This window comes from Malus domestica, chromosome 16 (genome assembly GCF_042453785.1).
Source record: "Malus domestica chromosome 16, GDT2T_hap1".
NCBI lineage: Eukaryota > Viridiplantae > Streptophyta > Magnoliopsida > Rosales > Rosaceae > Malus > Malus domestica.
In genome coordinates, this window is record NC_091676.1 from 6,582,014 (window position 1) to 6,594,862 (window position 12,849).

Below are 12,849 nucleotides of genomic sequence, written 5' to 3' on the forward strand. Positions count from 1 at the left end.
CAAATTATTATTTTTTATTATTTTATAATAAAAAATAATAATATTTTAATAAAATTGACTAGGCTATTTTTTATTAGGGATGAAGATGCTTTGGTCTATTACTGTTCACTGTGGTATATTACTGTTCACTTGAGTGAATAAATGCGCTGGACGCTGGCGTAAATTATTCAGAGATGGAATTGTTCCAAGTAAATGGTGAAAAACATCATGATACTTTGAGCGGGGAATTCCCATTTCCGAACGACACCTCTTTTGGCGCCGTATCTTTATATGAGACCACATCAACTCTCATGCTCCTGCACCGCAGCAAATAATTAGCACGAGTGTTTGTATTCCCCCAAAACCCTAGCCTCAGGATACTATATAAGCTAAGCCCCTCCATTTTTCCCTTCCCAGTCCCCTTTTAACTCTGCAGCCCTGCGCCTCCCTGCTCCTCCCCTGCGATCCTGAAGCCCCCCAACCATGCAGATCTTCGTGAAAACCCTAACGGGTAAGACCATCACCCTAGAGGTCGAGTCCTCCGACACCATCGACAATGTCAAGGCCAAGATCCAAGACAAGGAAGGCATTCCGCCGGACCAGCAGCGCCTCATCTTCGCCGGCAAGCAGCTCGAGGACGGCCGCACCCTCGCCGACTACAACATCCAGAAGGAGTCCACCCTCCACCTGGTACTCCGCCTCCGCGGTGGCGCAAAGAAGAGGAAGAAGAAGACCTACACCAAGCCCAAGAAGATCAAGCACAAGCACAAGAAGGTGAAGCTCGCCGTGCTCCAGTTCTACAAGGTGGATGATTCCGGCAAGGTCCAGAGGCTGAGGAAGGAGTGCCCCAATGCTGAGTGCGGCGCCGGGACTTTCATGGCCAACCACTTCGACAGGCACTACTGCGGCAAGTGCGGATTGACCTATGTTTACCAGAAGGCTGGCGGTGATTAGAGTAATTTTGAATTTAATATTTTGAATTATATCGTTATGGATTTAAATTTTGATGCTTTATGATCGTTTTGGATTTCAATTTCCGTGCTTGAAGAACCTATGAGCTTTAGTTCTTATCGTTGTTTCAATTGCATATGCCACATCGAATTATCCTAATTTTGTTGTTTTTGGCTGATGATTTGATGTTGGTTTTTGTTTTGGGTTGTTTGATCAGATGCATTTTCACACAGCAGGAGTAGAAAGTTAGGTTAATTTAAACTATGAGCTTCATTTGCTTAACATGGTTATTAAGACGGTTAATTTGGTTTTGATTAGCTTTGTTCGATTGATTTGGTTATGAAGCTGGTTATTTGGTTTTGGGTGACTCATTTGATTATATTGGCGATCAAGCTGATCAAATGGGTTTTACAAAATGGTTTTGGGTGACTCATTTGATTATATTGGCGATCAAGCTGATCAAATGGGTTTTACAAAATGGTTTTGGTTTATGTTCGTCGAGTCTGGTTAAAGCTGGTTTACCAACTAGCTTTAGGGTCTAGTGGTTTGAGTTGTTTGACGCACGCACACGATTTGATATTTGTGTTCGTTAACTAGTTATTGTTGGCTCATTGTATAGCTTAGCCCGAATGTTCTCTGAAGGAGAATATTGTGGTATTAAAAAAATGTTTGTTATCAGTGTGTCATATGCATGATTAGTATCGTAGTATTAGCCATTGTTTTTGTTTTTGTGAAATTGCTGCTGGTCGTCTATGATAAGATTGGTGTTTTCGCATTGATGCTAGCATGGTTGTTCCCCAAGAGGTTCCTCATGGGACACTAGCCTTATATACTAGGTATTTGTGCATGATTAGTATCGTAGTATTAGCCATTGTTTTTGTTCTTGTGAAATTGCTGCTGATCGTCTATGATAAGATTGTTGTGTTTGCATTGATGTTAACATGGTTGTGTCCCAAGAGGTTCCTCATGGGACACTACGCATTATATACTAGGTATTTGTGTGCATCATCAGTGCTGCATTGAGACTTTCTATGTCAGCAATGAACCGAACCAAATTTATACAAGCTATTTCAGTGTGCAATGCTGCTGCATTTCATCTTTCTATATCGGCATTGAACCAAATTTATGGCGTTGACATGTGGTGTAGTCTTGTAGAGTAAGGTGTAGTTTCACATCTTTTACATTGCGACGCCATGTTTTATAAGATTGCGTATCTAAATTCTTGTTATGTTGAACTAGAATGGTATGGGCTTCTTTTAAGATGCTGAGTTGCTGTAGTCTGGAGTTTTCTTAAATGTATGTTATATTGAGTCATGCGTTTGAACTTGAAGTAAATTGTTTAAGCTGTTAACTAGCGGACGGTGGCCCTTTTTTTCACCTTCTGCACATCATTTGGGATTCTAGCTAGTCCTTAAAACATTGCATTTGAGTGCAAGATTTATATGGTTTGGTTTGAGTTGTTGAACAAACTGGGAAGTGTAGTTTTACAGTGCGATAAACCACGCACTAAGGTTAAGTCGTGACATGATACAGCGTATTGGAAGGAGTTTAAATTTTGGTTCAATATTTTTGGCTTTTAAAATGTCAAGAATACCCATTCAAGAAGGGTTGTGTACAATGCACATGCAATTTTACGGATGAAATCCAAAAAACAAGTACTATCCACACATTTACTTATTTATTTTTAATTCACTCTCTGTTAATTTATATATTATGATATTTTTTAATTTATCCAATTCGATTGTTGAAAAGTGAGGGGATTGTGTAGGAATTAAAAAGAGGTGTGTGAATAACACTATCCAAAAACTATGTGTAGGGGTAGGCTTTGTGTGGTTCGATGCGGTTTCGAGTGAAATCGTAATCGAAATTGAAACTTTTTGCGGTGCGGTTAGGTACGGTTTCAAACGGTTTTGGTTCGGTTTTTTCTTAAAAAATGTACAATTTAAAATAGGAGGATGTTTTTCTTCTCTCCTAATCTCTCAAATTCCCTCCTCTTTTATTTGAACGGTCACGGTTAAGTCACGTAAACATTTTATATTGATATTTGTATAGAGACAATAAGACAAAAAACAATGTGTGAGAGAGGAGAGGGAAGGGGATGGAAATAAGAGGGAAGAGAATCATACTCCTTTACGCATAAGACAGTCTTATTTTTCTCATGTATTAATTAATGAACTTACAGCAACAACAATGTAGTAAAAAACAACAGCAAAATTGCCACAAAAAAAAATGCAGCAAAATTGCATAAAAAATGCAACAAAACAACAAAAACACAGCATAAAAATGCAGCAAAACTACAAAAAAATTGTAGCAAAACAGCAGCAAACATGTACCAAAACTGCAGCAAATGACAACTACTAAAATTGAGACAACATCCAATGCATCAATGGGTTTAAATCTGTACACAACACATCTACTAAAATTCAACTTGATCACCAATCACAATACTTTACTACAACTCAATTAAAAAGTTAAGTTTGTCATAATACAACTAAAGTTCAAACTTCAAAATCTCAAACAAAGTTGAATGTCAAAATGCCTTATGGCATTAGTGCAACCAAAAAAATAAATGGTTTATGGATTCAATAGTCTTGATTTTCAACTTACTTTGCATCGTTCAAATTTCAAACATTTGACTTTCTTTTTCCTTTTGAACACTTATTCTTCGAAGATTTGTCTAACCATATGCAACAGTAGCACCAATCTACAACACACAAGCATTAAAGAAAGTATATATGTATACATCTTTCATAATGCACAATTTGTTCAAGTTATATATCAAGATAAGCATTGTCAAGCTCCTAGCACATCTATTTCGTTAAATTATTGACAGGTCATGCACTCATACAGATTCCATCATGTGTTTTAGAATACTTGCAGATTTTAATATACTAAATTTTAATTACGATACTTGGCAAACTCCAAACAAGACAATTTTGAACCAAATCAAGGCAATATAGTAAAATACGAACTGGTACGAGGATGTGAGTAAATAAAGAAAACAAAATCCAAAGAGAAGCAGGTGAAAACAGTGGAGGGTAGTTCCTAAAGAAATTAATAATTTAGAACTTAAATTGATACTTTGCTGGTTCCTAATCTAGTTCCCCTTTTGATTCACAAACCCTATCCTTAAAATTAATTATAAACCCTAACCCAGTTGCCCTTTTGAATCTTTGATTCAAACGAACCCTAACTCTAAAATTAATTTAATTACAAATTATTAACTAAACTAACTAATACAAGTTCTAAGTTCTTACCATATTAGCTGGAACGAAAAGCAGGTGAATGATTTGCCAAGTCTGTTTTGCAGAGCTTTTGATTTGCAAAGTTCAGGGCTTGCGGAAGCAGGCCCGACCCAGGCCCAGTGCCACATGGACAACTGTCCAGGGCCCAAAGCTGAAGGGGGGCAAAAAAAAAAAAACCCAAATAACTATGTATATTAAAAAAAAAAGTCCAAAGCCCAAATTGGGGCCGAAGGGCAAGAGCCCAAGAAAAATGAAAAAAGGCCCACATTTTGGGCATTACAAAAAATAAAATAAAAAATAAAAAAAGACATTAGGGACCACTCGGTCCTGGTATTGGGCACTACAAAAATTAAAAAAAAATAAAATAAAGACATTAGGGACCACTCGGTCCTGGTATTGGGCACTACAACCAAAAACTAAAAAATAAAAAAACAAAAACATTAGAGGGGCCACTCGGTCCCATTTAACCCTAACTCTTACCCCCTTTTCCCGCTTCCCCAACCCCCCCCCCCTTGTTCCCCAATTCCCCCTCTTCCCTCCCCTGCCGTCCCTACCCCTCACGCTGCTGCACGCAGCCAGAGTCCCAGACAGACAACACAAGAGGTCCTTGTCCGGCTGTCCCTCATCCTCAGCTCAGCACCAAGGGCATTCACTCACCAATCATCATCAACCCTTTTGAGTTTTGAGGTAAACTAATTTTTAAAATTTGAATTATTAATTCATAATTTAATATAAAATTTTGCAAGTGACATAGAATTATATGATAATTGAGGTATATAATTGTTGTTGTTGTTGATGAATTGAATTCTTGACTAATTGAATTATTTGATTTCATTTCAAACCCAATTTTTAGGTTCAATTTTTATAATATGTTAGACTATGTGTTAGTGTTTTTATAATATATAATATGTGTTGGAATGATAATTTTGATAGGAAATTTTTGTTATATCATGTGTAGGTAATTTTTGCAAACAAATTATCGAAGCCATGTCTTTTAGAAAACAACTCTTTGGTAATATGAAAAGGAAAAAAAAGGCAAGGGATAACGAAATTGCCGAAAGTTTAAGATATCTCTTAATAAATTTTTCTCTACAAATAATAAGTCAGTTGAAAATTTGAGAGAAAATGATGTTGGTGAAGAGTCACAAAATGTTGTTGGGGAGTCTCATGATCATGAAAATGGTAGTGATTTAAAAGAAAATATTGGTGATGAGTCTCAAGATCATGAAAATGGTGGTGATGTGGATTTAAATGTTGATGATGATCATATTAGTGTAGAGGAAAATATTGAGTCTCATGAACCTATTTTCCATTTAAACATTTATGATCCAAGAGTTTGGGATGGTCTTAATGCAAGAAAAGGGACCAATTCGAGAAACTAATTTCACTTATCCTAAGGACAAACTCTCTAGAAAATTTTCCTCACACTTCTATGATCGAAAATTACCAACGGGTGAAATTTATGATAGGAAATGGCTTGTGTACTCAAAAGAGTTGGATAAAGTCTTTTGCTTTTGTTGTAAATTATTTTAAACAATTGCCTCAAAAAGTGAGTTAGCAAAAGATGAAATTAGTGATTGGAGACATCTTGGTGTGAAGCTTGACCAACATGAAAAGAGTAAAGAGCATCTCATTAATAAGAGAACTTGGGTTGAGTTGAAAAGTAGATTGACAAAAAAATCAGACGATTGATAAAGAATTTCAAATGCGAATCAAGAAAGAGACAAATCATTGGAAACAAGTGATGCTTAGAATTATTGTTGTTGTAAAATGTCTTGCCATACGTAATTTAGCATTTCGTGGAACAAATGAAAGACCTTATGAAGACTCTAATGACAACTTCTTAGGTTTACTTGAAATGATTGCGGAATTTGATCCAATAATGCAAAAGCATTTTCGACTCATTGAGAATAAAGAGATTCATCACCACTATTTTAGCCATAAAATCCAAAATGAGTTGATAGCTACTTTAGCTTCAAAAATCAAAACCGCAATCATTAAAAAAGTAAAAGAAGCCAAATTTTTTCTGTCATTCTTGATTGTACTCTTGATGCAAGTCATGTGGAACATATGACTTTAATTTTGAGATGTGTTGACTTGTCAAGTATGTCAATAAATATAAAGGAGTATTTCATGAAGTTTTTAAGTGTGTAAGATACATCAGGACAATAACTTTTTAATGAGTTGCAAGATGTCCTAAAGTCTCTTGATCTTGATATTGATAATGTGAGGGGACAAGGTTATGATAATGGATCTAACATGAGAGGGAAACACCAAGGTGTCCAGAAAAGATTGCTAGACATAAATCCTAGAGCCTTTTACATGTCATGTGGTTCTCATTGTCTTAATTTAATAGTTTGTGATATGGCAATTTCATGTCTTAAAGCAAAATCTTTTTTTGGAGTATGTCAATGCATATATACGGTGTTTTCTAAGTTCACAAAGCGTTGGAATATTTTGCTTGAACATATTGATGATTTAACTTTGAAGTCATTGTCAACTACTCGATGGGAAAGTCACATTGAAAGTGTTAAAACAATTAAATCCCAAGTAGCCCAAGTTAGAAATGCTTTGTTTACTTTGGTGGAAATCACTGAGAATCCCCAATTAAGTAGGGATGTAGGATGTTTAGCATTAGGAGAACTTTCTAGTTTTGATTTTGTATTAAGTTTGGTTATTTGGTTTGACATTTTGTTGAAGATTAACATGGTGAGCACAAAATTACAATCTGAGGACATGCGTCTTGATGTTGCTGTAAAGGCATTGGAAGCACTTGTTACCTTTTTTGAAAACTACAGAGAAACTGGTTTTGCTTCTGTCATGCGTGATGCTAAAGAAATTGCACTTGATTCGGAAATTGACCTTATTTTTCAAACTAAACGTCATAGACCTAAAAAAAAACATCATGATGAAGTTGATGGTAATGAGAGCGAACAACAGTCTGCTAAAGAATCATTTAGAACATATTATTTTCTAGTTATAGTGGATATTGTTTTTTCTCAGCTGAAACACATGTTTGAACAGTTAAAGGCTTTTGAATCTATTTTTGGCTTCTTGTTTGATGCACCGAGGTTAATTTCATTGGATGAGCAACAGCTAAAAGAAAATTGTAGGAATCTTGAAGCACATTTGAAACATGGAAATACCATGGATGTAGATGGAGCCGATTTATGTTCCGAATTACATGTGTTGCAAATGATGTTACCTGAAGAAGCATTTCTCTCCAATAACCCTTGGACATCCATGGAAATAGCAAACTTTGTAAAAGAAACTGACATGTGTCCTAACGTCTTGATTGCTTATCATGTACTGTTGACTGTACCTGTGACTGTGGCATTTGCAGAAAGAAGTTTTTCAAAATTGAAATTATTAAAATCTTACTTGCGGACCACTATGACTCAAGATAGGCTAAATGGATTAGCAATCTTATGCATTGAAAAAGATGAGATTGAAGACTTGGAGTATAATGATATAATTGATGATTTTGCTTGAAAAAATGCCAGAAGACAATTTCTTAAAGGTTGAAATTTCAAGGAGCTTTGCTAGGAATGGTTGTATATGATTGTATTTTTTATTGTCGGGGTTTAGGTACTATATCCCCCCCGTTGTATATTTTCTCAAGTAATATAATTTGGGTGTGAGGGCTTAGCCCCCCAGCTTCGACTGGGTTCCAACCCTCGTTAATTTTTTTTTTTTTAACATATGTTTCCGTATTAAAAAAGGGCATATTTTGAGCTTTCGCACTGGGCACCAAAAAACTCAGGACTGGCCCTATGCGGAAGAAGGTGATCTGGGGATGCAAGCAGTGAGGTCGCAGAGATGCAAGCAGCCAGGTCGCAGAGATGCAAGCACCGAGGGCACTGATGTTGACTGTAGAAGAGATAAAGATGAGAGAGAGAGAGAGAGAGAGAGAGAGAGAGAGAGAGAGAGAGAGACATACTGATGTATCATGTATGGACTCGAATAGTGGTGCAAAATTGGATGACTAGTGTAGTTGAACTAATTAAAACATAATATTCAATATATGGTGCGGTTTTGAAAACCCAAAACTGAAACCAAACCATTTTCTTTGCCGCGGTTCGGTTTTGAAACCGCAACCGTTTCAAAACCGCAAAACCAAATTGTTCGATGCAGTCCGATTCGATTTGTGTTTCGGTTTCGATTTTTTGTTCCAAGTGCCCACCCCTAACTATGCGACGTCTCTCTCAAACTTTTTGTTAATTTGACAAAATGAAATTGTGGGTATAAGTTCGGGTGACATCCGAAGATTGCATATTTTGTTAAGCAGCTATAGCCAAAAAATAAGATATTGATGAGCATGTATGTTCAAACCGGTCCCGAATCACCAAAAGCATCATGACCATTGACATCTTTCCATGAGAATCATCACTCCTCACTCCTCCCTCAGCAGCAGTCAAGATTTCTGCTAACTTGGGTAAAAATAACTTCAACGTAATTACTCGCAGAGTTCCGAAGCTAATAACTTTCTTAGAGCAAACAAGGACAGGTGATAATTTATGAGATAATAACCTTTTCTGGGTATGTTTAGAACCAACAGGATCCTCTTCGGATTTTTTGGTAAGGATTATAGGGATTTGTGAATCGTATCTGTTCATCGTACATTGTACAATCAGGGTTTGCCAAGTACTGTTTGTGTTTATTTTAAATAGAAATATTTAAAATAATTTCTGACCGCACGATATACGATAAACGGACATGATTGATGAATTTTCGAGATCCTCACAAAAAGAATTCGACGAGAATTCGGATTCTGTTTAGAACAGACTATTGTCGCTATATAATTGTTGTGGTAACTATTTGCCAGTACTTGAATAGAAAATAAGATAAAAAGACAAAAAGAAGAGTGAAAGAAGAAGATGAAAGGAGATGGTAATAGAATGAGAGAGACAACAAAACTTTCTTTTGACTTTTGACTACTAAATGATCCACTTCAATTGACCTAAAAAAAAATATGATTGATCCACTTCAGAGATAGGGTTCCCAATTTCGAATTCATCCTCCTTTCTTTAGGGTAGATGCCCTTGGGAATGAAAGTTTCACTGCAGCTTTTTACAAGTCTTGCTGCCCAATATGTTGCGTTTCGGAGGAAAGTACCCATCGGTAACTGTAAAAAGTAAAGCGATTCACGTTATATGGCAAATACAAGTTTGTTTGATCCCAATTATATATGTACGTGGTCTATATATGGATGAAGTATTTACGTATATAGATTGATTCTAATCATTTATACTTATGAGACTTATAAAACATAAATAGTTAAAATTAACTCAAACACATGTGCGTGACTAATCCTAACACTTCTCTGCAAATACAAACCTATGAAAATAAAATAAAATTTGAGTCTTTGCTCAAACAATACAACCTTTCTACGCATGCAATGCAAATGCTAAAAGCTCAAAGAGTTTTGGCACAAAACACTAATTTGAAACTGATCTCTTCCTGCCCAATGTACAATAATGATAGCTAGAAACCCATTTCCCACTTAACAAATTAAACTATAGATGATTAGGGTCTGACCAACAATGAAAAACAAAATAGATGATTATACTACACTCTTGGGACAACCAAACATAAATATATAAAACCAGAGAATGTATGTGTATTTTCAAACTCTCCACCTTTGAGTTATGAATTTTTCAATCTGTGGGGATGTGGGAACCTTTGATCTTGAACTCTCACTTACAACCACATGGGGGAGAGTTAATTACCACACAGTGGATCAATGTCAATGAGTTAAAACGGTTACTTATGCAGTAGATGTAGGTCCTTGATGAACCAAAACTGGGCAGCACAAAAAGCAAAGGAGAGACCTTCTCATGTCAATTGGTCTTTGCTCCTCTTTCAGGAAAGGACAAATTCTGAGATGCCACTTTTCCTTCTCCATGCATGCTTCTAGAAACATCCACCTTATTACTTATGGAAAATTTGCTGCACTTTCACTTTCACTTTCCATGTGGGAAAAACGAGAGTCAATTTGTGGAGAAAACAACGCATGAAACAAAAGGAGCTTCTCTAACCCTAGCTAGTCACTTTACTCACCTGCCGTTGGATTGAAGTTTTACATCAGAAATAGATGTGGCAGCAAAGTTTTACATGAGAAATAGATGTGGCTGCAAAGGTATTGCCAGTTTCACCATTTTAGGATTTAGGGGTGTGACTGTAATTTGGCTATGGAGTGAGAGAACCTTAGACACCAAACATTCTGAAATGCTTCAACATTTATTTATTCATCATCCCAACTTCACGTTGATATAGCAGTGAAACCTGGCACACGTCTTTTTCCTTGAAACAACGAGGATAAAATCACATAAAAGTACTTGACCATGACTAAGTAATAATAATCAATGAAAGTTAGTGATTTATTAATACATAATGATTCCTCCAGCTTCTATTCTATATATAAACCCTCACGTTTTATAACCAAACACTTGTGTGCTTCCCTCTCTCTCTCTCTCTCTCTATCTCAAACACACAAACATGTCAACACTGAATCAGCTCTTCGATCTTCCGGATCAGATTTGCTATGTTCAATGTGGCTTCTGCACTACCTTACTACTGGTTACTCAATATTTGCCCCAACTCTTTTACAAGTAGATTGAGAAAAATAGTGATTTAGCTAGCATGACTGATTAAGTTCCTGGGTTCTGATCTGTTTCTTACTTTTTTTTTTTTTTTTTTTTTTTTTTTTGTCGAGTTTCTTAGTCTATTCTATTATCTGGCCAATTTTGACCGATTGGTTTCTATGTAAAAATGTAGGTGAGCATCCCATGCAGCAGCTTGTCAATGTTGGCTGTCACGGTCCGTTGTGGTCATTGCAGTTGCCTCCTATCTGTTAACATGATGAAGGCCTCCTTTGTTCCCCTTCATCTCTTAGCGTCACTTGCCCAAGATGAGGTACATATACCCTATACATGTATGAGCAGTTTTTTTAATATATCAATCTCATCAAATCTTGAATATTTCTTCGGGTTTTCCCATCTTGTGCTTAAAAAACCTAGTCTCTCACTTTACTAAAAAACAATATGGTGTCTCTGAGAAATTTTTATCTCTTCGTAGCAAAAAGAAGAACTTTGCTTAGAGGAAATGGTGGAGAAACAAAACCCCTTGGACATGCGCAGCCCACCAATGGTGGTTTCTAATTCTGATAATGAAGAGGAGGATACAATCTTCATGAATCCCATTGTTAACAAACGTATGTTTATAAGCCATCCATAATTTGGCAATTATATATATAGGCTTACATTAACCTTATCTAATTTCTACTGTTTGTGTAGCCCCAGAGAAGAGACAACGAGCTCCATCGGCTTACAACCGATTTATCAAGTAAGATTATATGCATGTGAATGTGATTCAACAACGAGGAGCTTTAGACATTTTATGTGACTTTCTTTTGTTAAACAGGGAAGAAATCAAGAGGCTTAAGGATGAGAATCCAAGCATGACTCATAAGGAAGCTTTCAGTACAGCAGCAAAAAATGTAAGTTTTTTATAGCCAAGATCAGTAATGAAATTTAATTATAGTACTATTAACTTTCGTGATTTTGCATGTTTGACTATGTGTAGTGGGCTCAGTTCCCTCCAATTCAGTACAAAGAAGATGGTCCAGATGGAGAGAGTTGCACCAGCCAGAGAGAGGAAAATGTGGCATGGGAATCTGATGTGCCTGAGGTAAACTAAACACCCTAAGTTCCCAACTTTGATCAGATTAATTTCAAATGTACTTATCACAAAAAATAAAATTCAAAAGGGTAATCAAATCAAGTAATCCCCTAACTTGTCGACTATTGTTTATAGGTTAGTTATGCAGCATGCGTGATTAAAATATTGATCACAAGCATGTAAACCCTAATTGACTTTTGTTTAGAGGTTGGCAAACCCTAACTAAAATATCATGTAATTAATGTAGCAAATGATCAGAATATATAGCAATTCACCAAGGGGGCATCACGAGGGCTAATAGTAATATCGATCCCAAAACTTGTCACTATCTTTGTAGTTCAAACTACTGAATGCCAAATTTATTATTTGAAAGCAAAGGCCAGCTCCTTATGCGTTTGTAATAATTAAATTTATGCCACTCATTCATGCATAACTTTCTGTTGTTAAAAATTTGCAGGCAGTCGAAGATGGCAAAGTTTTCGGTGAGACAAAGGCCCTAAGGCATTCCATATGGGCAAGGACACCCTTCGAGTGAATGAAGACTTGACCTAAACTTCTATAACAAGAAAGCTGTTTGTTTTTCAGGCCCACGATTTAGGGTTCAAGTCACTTGCTATTTTAAGAGTAGATTCTCTAGGAAATGTGCTTTACATTTCAGATTGAACAAAAAAGTCTTCACTGGCTGCAGAAAGATGTATTACTCGGTCGATCTAGCTTTCAAATGACCTTGCTGATTGTGATCGAATTATATATTTAATTTGGTTCAGTTAAACAAATTAAAGTTTTTCTAGTTCAATTCAGTTTCCAAGTAAATAAAATTTGTATGGTTATATGGACTGCATGCAAATTTCCATATGGTTGTGACAGCTACATTTCCTCATTTGGTTATATGCTAGCTGGGACTCTTGCTATAAGAGACATTAATTAATGACACATTTCAAAACTAGGGAAGTGTTTAAGTAGTTTGTCATGCATCATCTATCTAATTATTTTT

At 36.2% G+C, this 12,849-nt stretch overlaps 3 protein-coding genes and 1 long non-coding RNA gene across 4 annotated transcripts; 3 read left to right on the forward strand and 1 right to left on the reverse strand.

Moving 5' to 3' along the window:
• The first annotated feature begins 301 nt into the window (after positions 1-301).
• Positions 302-1,089, forward strand: LOC103424406 (ubiquitin-ribosomal protein eS31 fusion protein). Its single transcript, XM_008362488.4, has one exon. It carries the CDS (start codon positions 463-465, stop codon positions 931-933), a length of 471 nt encoding a protein of 156 aa, XP_008360710.1. The 5' UTR covers positions 302-462; the 3' UTR covers positions 934-1,089.
• Positions 1,090-3,344: 2,255 nt separating this feature from the next.
• LOC139192665 (uncharacterized) lies at positions 3,345-4,279 on the reverse strand. Its single transcript, XR_011576911.1, has 2 exons — positions 4,188-4,279; positions 3,345-3,634 (listed from the first exon to the last, which is right to left on the reverse strand). It is a non-coding gene; the product is annotated as an uncharacterized lncRNA (long non-coding RNA).
• A 2,602-nt stretch (positions 4,280-6,881) lies between these two features.
• Positions 6,882-7,667, forward strand: LOC139192971 (uncharacterized). Its single transcript, XM_070815915.1, has one exon. It carries the CDS (start codon positions 6,882-6,884, stop codon positions 7,665-7,667), a length of 786 nt encoding a protein of 261 aa, XP_070672016.1.
• Positions 7,668-10,646: 2,979 nt separating this feature from the next.
• LOC103403316 (axial regulator YABBY 4-like) lies at positions 10,647-12,618 on the forward strand. The gene is made up of 7 exons (XM_008342130.4): positions 10,647-10,754; positions 10,953-11,090; positions 11,253-11,388; positions 11,471-11,519; positions 11,598-11,673; positions 11,760-11,864; positions 12,313-12,618. The coding sequence occupies exons 1-7, from the start codon at positions 10,674-10,676 to the stop codon at positions 12,388-12,390; spliced, it is 663 nt and encodes a 220-aa protein (XP_008340352.1). The 5' UTR covers positions 10,647-10,673; the 3' UTR covers positions 12,391-12,618.
• The last annotated feature ends 231 nt before the right edge of the window (positions 12,619-12,849 follow it).